The sequence below is a fragment of the Hipposideros armiger genome, unplaced genomic scaffold (assembly GCF_001890085.2).
Source record: "Hipposideros armiger isolate ML-2016 unplaced genomic scaffold, ASM189008v1 scaffold_143, whole genome shotgun sequence".
NCBI lineage: Eukaryota > Metazoa > Chordata > Mammalia > Chiroptera > Hipposideridae > Hipposideros > Hipposideros armiger.
This window is the reverse complement of record NW_017731493.1, coordinates 1484516-1499895: the sequence shown is the minus strand read 5'-3', so window position 1 is coordinate 1499895 and position 15380 is coordinate 1484516. Positions and strand designations below refer to the sequence as shown.

The following is a 15380-nucleotide window of genomic DNA, read 5'->3' as shown; positions in this document are numbered from 1 at the left end:
AGTAAACCAAAACCAGAAATGATTGCTGTTACAAAAAAAAAAAAAAAAGAACCTTGACGTCTCTTTAGTCCAGGGGTTTGATCACCTCATAATCTCCATTAGCAAGTCACCCCCAAATAAATATTTTGCTCTGTGCAAGAACATCATGGTTGTCACTCAGAGGACTTCAAAACTTATTCCTATTCACTTTCCAAGCAGACTGCAATGCCTGTCCTCACAACTTAGAAAGGTCTGGGCCCCAGTGACATGAATGCTTGCCTTACTAGACGTCATGGAAGAATTTATAAAATAGGTGTACAGTAACTCTTCTGTGAAAGTAATTTGCAGTTTTTACCAGTGGGAGGAGACAGATGATATTCAGGCATAGTGGCCTTAGACCATTTCATATAAGAAAAGGCCATCTTTTACATCTCAGTAGCTTGAGCGAATGTACCTGAATGGCAGTGTGGCAAAGTAACCAATCAAAACAAAGCTCCCAATTAAATCACCTGAAAAAAGAAAGGCTAATGCATGCATAAGAAACAGACTCTGTATTGACTTTATAAAATATTTTAATCAAAAATGCTTTTCTGGGCAGAGGGTGTGTTTATTATTTACTTAATGGGATAACACATTTTCCAATGGCACTCAATAGATGAAAGTTTAATTTGGGTATCCATCTAATATTTAATAACAATAGGTTCTGAACTGTGTGACAATTTATTTTTCTGATAAAGCAAGACAGAAACATGCCATTTTGTACTTACTTAGAAGTATGGAAAATAACTGTGGTAAAAAATGATCTCTCCTTAAAATTGCTAATAGAACAAAAAAAGGTTTAGTGAAATACTTCATTTCCAGCTCTAACAGAAGAATATTATCTCAGTTTTAAACCTCAAAATGGGTGCTTTTTATTGGTGAGGAGTAATATCCATCTGAAATAAAAATGGCCTACCATTTTGTGATACTTTGGTGACTAATATGCACCATCACAATGTGTATGTACCTTACTAGATTATTAAGATTTGTCCTATACCTTAAAAGCTATAATTTGTAAAAGCATATACTTATAGTCAACTCTTGAAAGTGAATAAACTCTTCTCAATTTCATAGTCCTATTCTTGACAGAAGGTTCAAAAATATTTGACTCATGTCTGCTCTTACGTCTGATGATTATGAACCTGTCCTAATGAAGAGTTTGAGAGGTTCAACTGTTTATTTTAAATAACATTTACCATTTTTCTTAAGGGTTTAATATAAGTGATATGCAGAAAATTTGGAAACCGCATGAAAGTGCAAAAGAAAAATAATCCTCAAGTCACTCATTTCCTTCATTATCTCTTGGCTCTAATGCTAAATAATTTCAGAGTGTTGTCCTTGGATAACTTTTTTGTCTAACCTCAATTTTCTTACATTTTTCATTAGCCATTCCTAGGTTCTTTTATGTTATGATTGCTTATTTTATACTTTCTTGTTTTATCGTATTTTTATAGTGAGATCTTAAGAATGATGATGTATCTCCTTTCTAGTCATTTATTTATTCAGCATATATATATATATTTTTAACACCTGCTATGTGTGAAACACTGCATGTGAATATATGAGTCAATGGACAAAGCTCATATCCTTGTAAAACTTACTAACTATGGAGAAAGTGCTTGAATTTGGGTTGTCAACCCACAAGATCAGGAGCCATGCTTAATTCACTTTCCTGTCTATGCTAGGGTCGGCACACCTTTGAGACTGAAGAGCCGCCGGGGGTCAGCAAACTGCAGCTCACGAGCCACAGGCTCTGAAGTAAAATTGAAAATGAAAATAAAACTATCATAGTTGCATTTCTAAAATTTTTAAAGGATATTATTCACATAATGATGATTATGTAAAAATACATTTATGCCTCTCGAATAATTTTTAAATTGTTGTGATGCACAGGATTGGCTCTTCCAGGGGTCAGCAAACTTTTGAGATGGAACATACCCAAAGAGCCTCATGTGGCTCGCGAGCCGCAATTTGCCGACCCCTGCTCTATACAATCCAGCATAGGATCTGTTTCATTCTGCATGCACAATAGATAGTGGATGGACCCTTTTTGTGATGAATAAATGACTGCTATTGAATAAGTAGTTATTTTCTCTTGCCATATTCCTATTGTATCATGCTTATCAATTAGCAAACTATTATTACATTACCTCTGAGGGTTCCTGTGAAGCCCAAGTAAAGCAATAAATAAACACTATTAAAAAAGAAGGGAGACTTTGCTGTTACTCACATGAAGTCTTGTAGTGCTGAGCTGTTCATTGAGAGAGAAAACCTTTAGTAACCCCGGCATCTAGGGCATGGTTGTGTTATCGAAAAAAAACCATGGCCTTTAATTTTCAAATATCTGTTGAATATTCTTAATGCACAAATAATTATTTAGCTTTGAGAATGCATAAGAAAAGATATAAAATGCAGCAAAAAATAAGTTCACAGATGAGTTAGATACAGCTTGTGGGTTAAAAAGCTTTCAATATTATATATGGAAAGATAATTTCACATGTACACACACAGACACAATGTATCTAGAGCTCCCCCACACTCTTCCCCTGGCTAATTCAAATTTTCTTTCACATCTCAAATTAAACATCCCTTTCTTAGATGGAAATTCCCTCCATGTCTATGTCAGGTTCTTCTTCCTAGTTTTTCATGGCATTCTTGCATTTTTCTTATACAGCATTCGTTATGCTTATAATTACATTGTTCTTAGAAATATTTATCTGTGTTCTCACCAGACAACATAAAAAAGGCTCAACACACCAACAAAGTGTCTGGTCCCGAGCATAAACTCAGTAAGTGGGTATTGCATGCAGTAAGTCTAATATAGAAAAGATGATGACAGGGAAAAGGAGAGCAAAACAGGGTGATGGGAATTTAGTGGAAAGTGAAAACAGCTTTCATGTGGGACCTCATAGGAGGTTCTATGTAAAATACGAAGTGGACCTTTGAGGAGTGTATAAGTGCTAAATGTGCAGTTTTATAGTCACACATGGAGGGGATAATACAGGAAAGATAGGTTGGCGGAAGCACGAATCATCCGGGCCAACATAGCCATTAGACACAGTTTAAACACTGTGTGCAGAGCCCACAGTACTTTCAGCAGCCCACAAAACGTTTTAAATTTAAATTTTTGATCAGAAGAAAATGAATATTATTATAATGAATATAGAATAATGACTCCAGGGTATGCCAATGTAAGCATCAAATGTTATTTTAATATATTTTTTTTATGGAGGAAGGGGCCCAAAAAGGCAAAAGTGCCCTGAAAATCATAATGCAACCCTCGCATGATATTTGCCATGCAGTAGATAGGATTTGGGCTAGAACCTAGAAAAGGAGTAGATCTAAGGCTGAGATACAAGATGCAGGTTGGTCTCAGGTGAAGGAGAGGCCAAATGACGGGCTGAGAGGTTCTTCAAAGCTTGGTTTACCTTCAGGGACTATTATGTCAACTCTTTCCTTACAGGGGAGTTCTAGGAAAAAAATTCTTACAGGAAAGAATAGGATGGGTTGGTTTTAGGAGTAGGGTGATCAGTTAGAGGCCTTTTGCATTTGTTTAGATGAGGACTAAAGAGGAGATTACAGTGGGAAGAGACAGGGATGGATAATAAATCATTCACATATATATTTACCCATGCATTTTAGATAACATGCAGAAAAGCTGCCTTTTCCTGAAAACTCCTGAAGTCATAATTATGTATTTGTATTCTCTTTGATTGTAAGACCCATGAGAGGAGGAACCGTGTCAGTCTTAACTGGTGTATCTTCAGGGAATTGAACATGGAGACAATCAAGAAAACGAGATTTAGACCCTTGTGAAAGTGTTAAAACTATTATAACTAGAACTAGATCTGGAGCAAACCATCCTAATCATCAAAGCAAATGCCCAAAGCCTGAGTATGGGACAGATGCCTTCCAGTGGATTGATGGTTCAGTTATTCTGCAGATCAAATCAGAATTAACATATACATTAATTAACAGAATTAATATACATTAATTATAACCTATTTAAAGTTAATTTTAAATAATCCTTAATATTTTTCTAAATTTGGAAATCTCTGCCTGTGATCTATAACAAGTATAGTTATAGATAATTATATCTATATAATAATAGTTATTTATAATTATAACTTGTTTATATAACTTTTGTTTATATGTAGCAATAACTCATATATGGAGAAAAGTATAATGATATAAAACCAGATAATATGCATTAGGTACAGTTGTATTGTATGTAGATTTGTTGGCATTCTCACTAAGTACTTTGTACACTTTAGGTGTACCAAGCCTGGTGCAAGAGATACAAGATGAGTATGACATACAATAGCATAGGCTGGGTGCTAAGGGAACACCTAACCTAGCAGGAAATTTAAAGCCAGGCCTTATGAAAGACAGGTGATGTTTGCATCAAGTCTTGAAAGAGAAAATGCTAGCCAGGTAGATGAAAGCAGAGAGTCATGTGCATTTTTTAAATTATAGGAATTAGACTTGTATTTAAAAGACTTTGGTAACTTTTGGAGTATCAGTTTCCTTATCTAAAGCATGCGATGATCATCTTTGGTATCATTATTCAGCTATTTTCCATGTTAAAAATGAAAGAAACATAAAAAACAGCATGAAGTTTATGAATTCCCTGATGTTGAAGAGAGAGGAAATGGTCACTGTGTAGTATTGATAGTTAAATTAGCTGCTTACCTGAGTTTTAGAAAGCATCTTTTCTGGAGACAGAGGAATAGACTAAGTGAATGTTCCAGAAGCTTCCAAACTCTGGCTTTTTGATTCAGTAACTTCAGAAGTATACGGAAGGGCAACACTGTTAAACCACTGAGATATCTTTAATACTCTGTAAAAGAAACTAATACTGTTTATAGCATTGAAATTATACCGTACAAACGATGAAAAATTCATTGTCCTATACAATGATAAGAAGACTGAAAGGTGTCAAGATATAGTCCTTTGATTGGTAATTTTTAGGATCCCATACATTTCATTAACAATATTACTGAAACACAATCAAGATACAATTTTCAGAATAGAGCCTCACTGGCAGTTTGAAAGCAAATGAGTTGTCCTTTCTCTTTGTGTTACAAGAATTCTGGGGCTGTATTTAAAACGTTGGTATCAAGGTAGGAAATGAGGCTAAGTCGATGTTCCTCTTGAGGTTAAAGGTCTGTTTCTTTCAATCAGTTCAAACTGACAGGCCTCCTGCCATCACCTCCTCCTTAGCCAGGCAGGCAGGCCCTGGCTGTCAGTGTGAAAACATCTGTTGAATGGATTTATTGACTAGATCTTGTTTTTTCTCTCCCTTTCTCTATTTTTCTTTTCTTTTTCCTTCACAACGTTTATTATGTCGCTGACCTGATGAACTTAATTTGTTGACGTGTCATTCTCAGTGTCTTCCTCAACGCTTGTCTCACATTTCTTTCTACTGTGCTTTTTTCTTGGCAGCAGCCCTTCCTGGAACCCCAGCACACACGTGCACTCTCAGTGTGCCAAGCTCAGCGGGCTGTGGCTGGCATGGATGGATTAGAGAAACATCATCATGTCTCCAGGACTCATTCCTGCCCTGCTGCCTCCATTTTGCATCACCCAGTAATGGACCGCCCCCTTCAGCCTGGCTCTGCAACTGGTAGGAATCCCTAAAGACTCTCCTTAATATGCAGGCTAAATGTACTGTTCTTGTAGGATTAACCGATTTAAATGCTCTGAATAACTCCAATAGCAGAACGCTCCATTTTAACCCAATGCAACCTAAATTTTATGAGGTTATATTGGCCACAAGACAAACAGCACATCTGATAAATCTTGGGCTTAGCATTAATAGCCTCATAAATTGTTATCATTCAAGGGCCTGGAAAACACATCAACAGGTGCATTGGTCCCTTTTGGAAACAAAAATCCCTACAATTTTGAGCAGTGTTCCTCAGCCTCTTCCTTCTGGCAGTCCTGGCCACTAGGAAATTTATAATGCTTAGCTTCATTTGAATCTAAACAGTGTCCCTCCCCCAGTTTGTTGCACTTGTTGTTTTGTTTTACTCTTTTCTTCTGATTTCCCACAGAAATGACTCATGCGACACAATGGTGCCAAGCAAACCTAGCTTAATTCTACATACATTAGTTCCATTTCTATTCATTATGGCACCTCTGGGTGGGCTCTTTGGTCAACCTATTCCTTTGCTTATATCTGTGTTTGATATTTAACAACCTGGCTACAGAGGAAAACAAACCAGATAACTCCAAGGTCAGAGGAAGGTCAAGTCTGGAACACACACAAAAAGGGGTGTTGTTCCCTCTACAAAGGAACTGTGCTGTAAACACTTCTATCTGTTGGACCAATTCTTGTTCCATGCTCTCAAACTGTGGCTGATCAGATAAAAGATACTGCAGCTCTAAGGGACTCATAACTTGGATGCAGCAAGTACCCATATGCACCTCCCCCCAAAAGCTCTCATAGGATATCTGATTTATTTTTTAATCAATTTTCAAGATTCTGAGTTTGGTTTTGTGACTTTTATGTCCTCATGCAACTCTTTGTGCTTGAAAAAGGTAAAATATTTTTTTATGAAATCACATTCTCAAGCCTTGATATTATCTTTTATTTTAAAATCAATGAATGAAATGGTCGAGTTATTTAATTTTACGGACATCTTTAAAAAGTATGCATAGGAGCTACTTTATATAGTGTATTACAGCACAGGCCAACATTCCCTACTAGGAGCTACAGGCTGGGGATATTTGGATGTATTTCTTGTACCGCATTAGCCACTGCCTCTGACCCCTCTGTTTTTTGGAGCAGTGCAAACCTGCCCCAGTATCCCAGATGACCCAGGATTGCAGGCTGGTTACAGAGGAAGCCACTTGGATCAGTCATGCCTGGTTCTATCCCAGAGTTTCAGAGAGTTTTTACTCAAAGCTATTATAGATACATGATGAAGAGGAATGCTTTTTGTAGGTAGTCAGATCATAGCCCTTAAGAATCACATACTTCTCAATTCTTTCTCCTGAAAGCGGGTTTTATTCAGCCATACGTTTTCGGAGAGCACAGAGTCACAACAATCCTATCATAATACCAATTCCAAATAATCCTGCTAATAGAGTTTCTTTTCTTGGTTAAGAGGCGAGGCCCTTTCCTGACATGCTTTGGTTTCCTCTGCTTTTATATGTTCCTTCAAAGTGAATGAAGCAAGATCTCTGAATATTAGAACAACCCTGCAAGTCTGAGAAACAGCATTGCCAAAGGCACAGGGTTTTTAGGCCTTAGCAGAATCCAGGTGAAAGGGGAAACTGTAAACCTAATAATAGAAACATGACATAAATATCACGTAACCATTCGATATAAAGACTGGTCATTTCAGATTAATTTCTTTCTCTTAATGTCAGCATCCTAGTATTTATCAGAGTTTATACTTCAAACACAACAGGGAAATGAACTTGAGATTATTTTCATATTTAATGGACTCGATGAGGCATATTTCTTGCCAAAATAAGAGATTATATAAATTTATATTTAAAAAAACACTAGATTTTGTACTTGAGGCATTCAATAAATTTTAGTTGAATAAACAAATAATAATTTTGTATAGTGTATGTATATAAATATAGTCACAAACACTTAATGTATTTACTAGTTCAAACCTAAAAACATTGAAAGTAAAAGTTACTTGTTAATTGTTCTGGTTAAGGAATGACTAAGTGATTTTTTCAATAGAGAAAAACCTGCTTTTTATCTTATGTGACCTTAAAAATGTTACATCCTAACATTTGAATTCTTAAAATAAAAAGGCTCAGTAATTTTTTTTTAAATCATGCATAGTATGTAATTTATATATCAGTAAAAAGCCCCTCCACTGTCATTGGGATTAAAAACATATTGGGTTGGTAACATTCATTTAGTATTTTCACAAATTCAAAAGAGATGAAACGTACAGTTTTTACTCTACTCCTTCACATATTCTGGTTTTAATCCATACTTAAACTTCCCCTGTAACCTGCATTCTCTTATAATCCACATGATCTCAAAACTCATGTTAGTGTTTCTAATGATCTTGATTTTAGAGGTAAACTGTTAAGGCTTTCATTTGTAGTATATTTGAAAACAAATATTTTTAAGCATTAAGCTCCTTCCTTTTGACTCTTTAATATCTATTTGTTGCACATACGTTAAAAAATCATAAGTAACTTTCAAGTATGTTCTTTGGGAATATTTAAGTTTTTTCCCAAAAGAAAGTCACACAATCAATCACACATGTTGTTTCACTAAAAAGTAAGGAAGAGAAAACAAATATGTTGTAAAGGTAGGAAATTTGCTTCCATCAATTCTGTAAGAACTATACTTTTTGGCACAACTTAAAAGTGATTTAATACTAAACTCACATAATTTTCAAGGTACACCATTCAAGCCTTCACCCTCCATGTGGATTCTCAGCAGCCAACTGGAGTAGCCACACCTCCCCCTTTTTGGAAAGAACAGTGTTACAAGGGGAAAATGTCTGAATTCAGTCAGCTGTTGAAAGAGGAAGTTTCTAGTCCATTTCCTGTGAGGACTTGAATGGGCCAAGAAAGAGACTGATATGTAGCTCCCACCTGGTGGCCCCACAAAGAGCCTGGATGGACAGACAGGCAGAGTGTGTGGTCGTGCAGCTGCTGTAGTACAACGAAGAACGTGTATGGTAGAGTCCGGTTGCCACATATGCAAATCGATTTTATTGTATATTGAAATTTGAGTCACGGTATTTTATTTAAGAGGGGCTTTTTTCATTCTATTTAAAGCCAAGGCATGGCATGTTGACTCGTGTGTGTTCTGATAACTCAGGGATGGGCAATGTATTTTATCTTGGTCATCTGTTCTACGCAATTATTCCTAACAGAGATGAGGCTTAGCCATGGTTTCACAACAGGACATTGACAGTAGATGCTATAATTCTGTTTGTTTGTACCAAATGTGATTCATTGAATTAAGAATTTTATGGCAAATAAATTTGATTGGCTTTATCTTTCCTATTACCCAGTGCAACTTAAGGCCTTCTTTCTCCCAACACTGGGTTAGTTTATGTAATTTGTGAGTAAATTCTCCCTTTGTAACATTGTGTCTTTAGTCAGTCTAATGTGAAACAGAATCAGTGCTACCATTACACCAACATTTGTGAAAGCCATTAAAAATAATTCAGGTGCTTCAAATACTTATCTCATTTAGTAAAACTGAAAGCCATGGAAAGTACAAAATCTAAGGTAATCTAAAAAAACGTATCAAAAGTTTTTGAGGGTTTTTTTTTTTGGTAGAAAATAAATTACTACAATTTAAAATGCAAGTAAGAACTTTATGTTAAGACTCCTATGTATTTTCCCAAATCCTAATTTTAACTCTTGTCCCACTGATCAAGAGAGAGATTGATCCATTGGTTTATGCTACAAGTGGTAACCAGTGGGGCAGAAAGGGTCAAAGAAAAGTAGAATTCCATATGAATCCCAAAGAGAAGAGCAGGATTGTTTCTCACCCTATAAGTCTTTGTTCATGAGAGGAAAAAAAAAAAGAGAGAGAAAAAAGAAAGAAAGAGGAAAGGAATGGAGATGAAGGATGAGGTTCAAGTCTCACCTTGCAGTCTACCTGTTAACACCTCATTGCTACATCATTAAGATGAGTCAGTGGAGGTTTAGGGTTCCAGACTTTATTTATTTCCCCTTAAATTCAAATGTCTTTCCAAGAGCTCCTGGACGCTGTGTTATAATCTCCAGATACTTGGCAATAACTTCCAGCTACTATAACCTGTTTCATAATTTTTTTTGGCAGTGGTTTATAGAGCAAATGTTGTTAAAGGAGGAACAATTACTATGGGGGTAAAGTTAGTTATGTCAAGAGATGAAATAGTGAAAACATTAAGCAAGTTATTGATTAGAATCTCTACTCTTGAAGAATATGTTTTTAAATTGAGGGAGATAGTATATTTTTTTGTTTTCTCATTCTCATTATATCTTCTATTTTATGTAGTATGAAACTGTAGTTGAAGTATGTTAAACAGTTTCTGTTATGTAATAACAACTCATAAATTCTTGATATATCTGAATTGTGAAGACATGTCCTATATATCTTTATATTTTGAATGTTACTTTTTAGGCCTGCCTGTTTTCCTTTCTGTCTTCCATCATGTCTTCATTTTGACTTTATTTAAAAATATTTATTCATCTTCTTTCTGAGCAAAATGCCATGTAGAATAAAGCTGAGCAAAATAAAAGCCCGTATTAGAGGTACTTGCCAATACGAAGATAAGACATACAGAATAAAAGGTACTATCTTAAAGAAGTAAGGCTACAAAAACGTCATGAGTTCAAGGATATGTACCAGTTGGGTTCATCAAGGAAGTCTTTATAAGGGAAATTTCTGATCTAGTTCTTGCATCTATTCATTTATTTATGCTTTTCATTTATTCATTAAAAATACTATATACCAAACGTGTTTACAGATACTAAGAGTTCAGAGGTAAACAATACAGCTCTAGTCTGTGCTTTCATAGGTCTTACCAAATAGCAAAGAAATGTACAGTTAACAAGATTGTACAATTACATAATTGTGATAAATGCTCTGAAGAAGATATAGAAGATGCCAAGGGAGCATATAGTAGGAGACCTAATTTAGAGATCTCAGAGATTGCTTTGTTGAGGAAGTGACATTAAAACAGCCGTGAAGAATGAATAGGAATTAGCCAAATAAGGCCTGGAAGGAATTAGCCAAATAAGGCCTGGAAGGAAAGAATTTTTGGCATAGGTGGAACAGCAAGTATGAAGATCCCAAGACTGGTAAGGCTTTGGTCCTTTTGTGGAATGGAAAGTAGGCCTTTGTGGAGAAAGAGAGATCAAGAGAAGGAGGTATATAAGATGAAGTTGGGGAGAAGGGGAGGAGCCTATATATGCTGCCCTTGAGAAAATGTAATCTCATCAGTGAAGTCATCAAAGGATTTAAGCAAAAGTAGCTACTATTGTGTGACACATGGAATAGAGTGAAAGTCAGGCAGCTAGTTACAAGTCTATCTCAGGAGTTCAGATGAGAGAGAATCTTACCTTGGATTGGGTATGGTTTGGGCATTGGAAATAAGAAGTGAGTGATTCAAGATGTACTTTGGAGGAAAAATAGACACTGCTTGTTGGTGCATTGGATAGGGAGTGTCAAGAGGACACTGATTTCTCTCATAAGCATTGGTGGTTCACGGAGTCCTTTACTGAAATGAGGACCACTGTGTGTGGTTTAAGATCATGAACTCAAATCTGAGACATTCACACTTTATGAAAAGTAGGAGACATCTTTTGAATGCGTAGTTGAGTAGACAGTGTATAAGTGTACTGCTCAGAAGAAAGCTCAGGATGAAAATGCAAGGGTTAGGGGTCCAGGAATGGCTTTGGAAGGCCTGTGAGTCTTAAGAATGGATATTATTTGGACCAGCAAAATGATATATTTTTTAGACATAATTTTTACCACGTGGTTTCAAAATATACATGGCATTCTTCAGTGTGATTTTAGGACACTCAGGGATAAATATTTTCCCCTCTTGAGCAACATTCTTCCAGCATACTCTTAAGTCAAAGGGAAAAGGAAAATGCACTAATTAAACTTTCTTAAAACTAAAGTTTCTTAAACTTTAATTAAAATTAAAGTTTCTCAAAATAGTGCCATGTTCATGGACTTCACAGATTTACTCAGGTAGCGTCTGAGTACTGCTTAATCCATGGGTTGATTTTTTTTGCATATATACAGCGGGTGCCAAAAAAATGTATACATATTTTAAGAAAGGAAAAAACTGTATTAAAGTTGTAATACTCAATATATACCAATAACAAAAGATGAATACAAGTCATGTGTATACATTTCTTTGGCATCCCTGATACACACACACACACACATACACACACACACACACAATTATACAGGACTAAATAGCGCTTGTGTGCCCCTGGGACTTTGTGGCTATGTATTATTTCTCTATTTGTGAATTTATTTTAAAAGCAAGGCCTTGTTTTGAGTAATCGTGTTGTCATCTAGCTTGTGTCATTACTCAGTGGTGTGCTGTTTTCTTTGTCCCGGAGGAATTGCCTATGACCCTCTGATGCTGAAACACCAGTGCATTTGTGGCAGTTCCACCGCCCACCCTGAGCATGCTGGACGAATACAGAGCATCTGGTCACGGCTGCAAGAAACTGGGCTGCTGAATAAATGTGAGGTAATCCTGAATTGGCCACACTCTTTTACTTACTTAAATAAATCATGTAAAGAGGCCAGTACTCATTTGAGTAGTTGTAGAAAAATGTTAACGCCATAGCACAAACGCTGTGATTGATGGCCATCATAGGCACTAGTTGCACGGAACTTAGGACCCGACTCTGGGTTGGACACACAGTAGGCACTCAGTCAGTGTGGATGGACTGAACGAGCAGCTGCCTGATGTGTGTGTGTGTGTGTGCTATTATTGCAGCATTGTTTTTTTTTGGTACACATGCTCGCATTCTTGTTTTCAAATAGGTATCATTTATTGAGTCAGTTGTCTGAGAAACTTCACAAAAAGTTAAATGCTAAATAGTTGGTATTTCTTGTTATCAGCTATACTCTGAACTCAGATATATGCCAGCTTCATCTCAAGGAAATGAATACATTTAAAAGATTAACTGTCCTCTTACCAATAATAGTCACTTCTTTTTATTGAAGTGGCTGGTTTTATATTTTTTGTGGTAGAGGTTTGAATACTTTTATCAATGTTTCCTTATATTCATTTCTATGAATTCCTGATGAGTTCCATTTTTCATTTAGAAAAATCTGTTTATTTAGGCTTTCAAACGTTAATTATAAAAATGATAATTGAAAAGTCTCCCATTTTCAAATTTGCAAAACACGTATATAACATCCAGCAGCTGTTGATATAGTTGGTATAATGGTTGATTGTTGACTAAGGTTCAGTAACATTCTATATTCGAGTCTAAAATATTTTTGAAAGAAAAATATTCCCCATATATTTTTTCATGTTACTTCAACATTTATTTATCAGAAGTATTTTTTCCTGGGTCTATATTATGTTCCAGATGTCTTCTAGAATTGCAGAGTTTCACAATTCAACTAGGGTCGCTGTTCTTACAGATTGACAATTTAGCATGCTGCTATGTGGCTCTGTTGTCCTTCTTTGCAGATCAATGAAGGGAATCCAGTGTAGTTTTCACCAGTTGGGAGAGAAATTAAATGGGTAATATTTTGATTATAGTTATGTCATGAGGAAACTGATATACTGAGACCCTATCGAATTTACTATTTTTTGATAAAATAAAGAAGACATCTCTTGTGACTGCTTTTGAATTATTTTATTTTTGGCAGTCCAAAATGTAGTCAGAAAATTCCTATTCAAAGCCAATGTATAGTTGAAAGTGAACCTGTAAAATATTTCACTTGAAATAGAAATGCTGAAGCATACGGAATGTCTCTTAGAAGCAAGCACTTGCCTGTATTTGATAGCATGAGTTACATCAATCTGACCTTTCTTCTCTGAAAAGTAGTGAAAGTAACTGAGTTTTGAAGATGCAGTTATTCATTCAATGTGTTCATTTCTAAGGATAAGTTTTCTTTATTGATTTTCTCTTTTGAAGATGAATAATTTATCTTACAGGGGAACTAAATGGTTATTTTCTTTACATCAAAACATGGATAATGTCTATGGGTCATTCAGCAGTTTGGATTGTGAATGAATATACACCAGAGCAGTCTGTACAGATTGTTTTCACAAGTTTTATTATGTGTTTGTAATTGAATTATCACGTTTTTAATATTTCAAGTTCTGCTCTTGACTAACTGTACCTTTTACCTAGTGACCCCAAACTGAAGGAATTTGAGCTAGATTTATTTCTCTGATTCTTTCCTGAGTGCAAGTCTATTATTCATCTTTTGTTGGTAGCATCCATAGTACTGTGTTTCCCCAAAAATAAGATCAGATCTTATATTAATTTTTGCTCCAACAATCTGCATTTATTCATTTACTCATGTATAAAAATTTACATTTATTCAAACAGTCATGTCTGGGTGACGATCTTAACTGGGGCTTATGTTTGGGTTAGGGCTTATACTACAAGCATCCTGAAAAATCATGCTAGGGCTTATTTTCCAGTTAGGTCTTATTTTTGGGGAAACATGGTAGTATATGGTGGAAGGCCTTCATACTCTGGTAAATTTTGGTGTTATCTTTAAAGTTTCATGGTTGTTATAATGCAGTTTGGAGGCCAAACCACTCTGCTGTCCACACAATCCCAAACAGACGACATTAACCAACACGGGGATTTGTTTGTGATAGACTGGTATTAATGGACATTTACTGAACAGTCCTAGCTCGCCTTTGCATCTACTATAGGCGTTTTCCAGCTTGGCAGTCGTTCTGTGCTTTTGCCAGCTGAGATACTGCTATTTACATTTTTTTCACTTTCAGATCTTTGTTGTATCCTGGCACCTTATCCGCTGCTCCAAATTAAAAGTGACTGGTCACAACCTTCGAGTGCACTGTTAGAACGTGGCATTCCTTAAATCCGTTAGGGATCAAACAGATCGAAAGGAGCACTGTTTATGAAAGGAGCAAAGTGCAGGAATAAATGGGATGTAATATGGTCCACACTGGTCTTAAAATCTGTCTGTTATCATCCCTTTCTGATCAGCCTTCCTTTTCAGTTCCTCATACATCACATTATTTTAGTTGTGTATTATTTGAAACCATAAAAGTTAATTTATACAACACACTGACTGATGTGTTAGCAGACCTAGGGTGAAATGTCAGAAGCACTGCGGGGTTGGTGAGAATGAGGGCGTCTAGCCCCAGACAAGTAAGCTAAATAAGAGTCTCTCTGGCAAACAATCACACAATTAACAAATAATGTACTTGAAAGCTCAGATCAGCGGATTTGCTCATAATGAAGACTGAGCACAAAAGTCTGACCCAAAACTTCCCAATAATGCAAACAGAATACGCTTTCTTTTCACATAGTTTGAGAGCAGTTCACCAGGTGTTTGCTTTCTTAACAAGTGGTGAAATATGTATTTCTTTGCTCCTGTATTATCAAATATCTATGACTTTATGCTGACCTAATGCAAAACATGAAATGGAATTTGTAAAACCATTTAAAAAAATTTAACTTTAAGATACCTGGGAATTTAATGCCCCTTTGCCTCTGCATGAATACTTTTAGGAATATTCAAAGTGGAATTTGTTGGAAATGATCATTAACTAAACAAATGTTATCCTTTTGTAGAGACTTGCAGTTCTATATAAGGTAGAACCTTGTGCCAAAAGGTATAAAACATAGAAACAACAGAAACATGACTTATTTTCTCTTGTTGACTGCTTCTACCAGAAAAG

The 15380-nt window shown here is 35.8% G+C and overlaps 1 protein-coding gene across 1 annotated transcript in view; it reads left to right on the top strand.

The window, feature by feature from the left end:
- The window catches only part of HDAC9 (histone deacetylase 9), an 820423-nt gene that overhangs the window by 546137 nt on the left and 258906 nt on the right, over positions 1 to 15380 (top strand). The window contains exons 14-15 of the mRNA XM_019650652.1: positions 5467 to 5644; positions 12088 to 12221. Coding sequence (XP_019506197.1) covers positions 5467 to 5644; positions 12088 to 12221 — 312 coding nt within the window. The remainder of the gene's footprint in view (positions 1 to 5466; positions 5645 to 12087; positions 12222 to 15380) is intronic.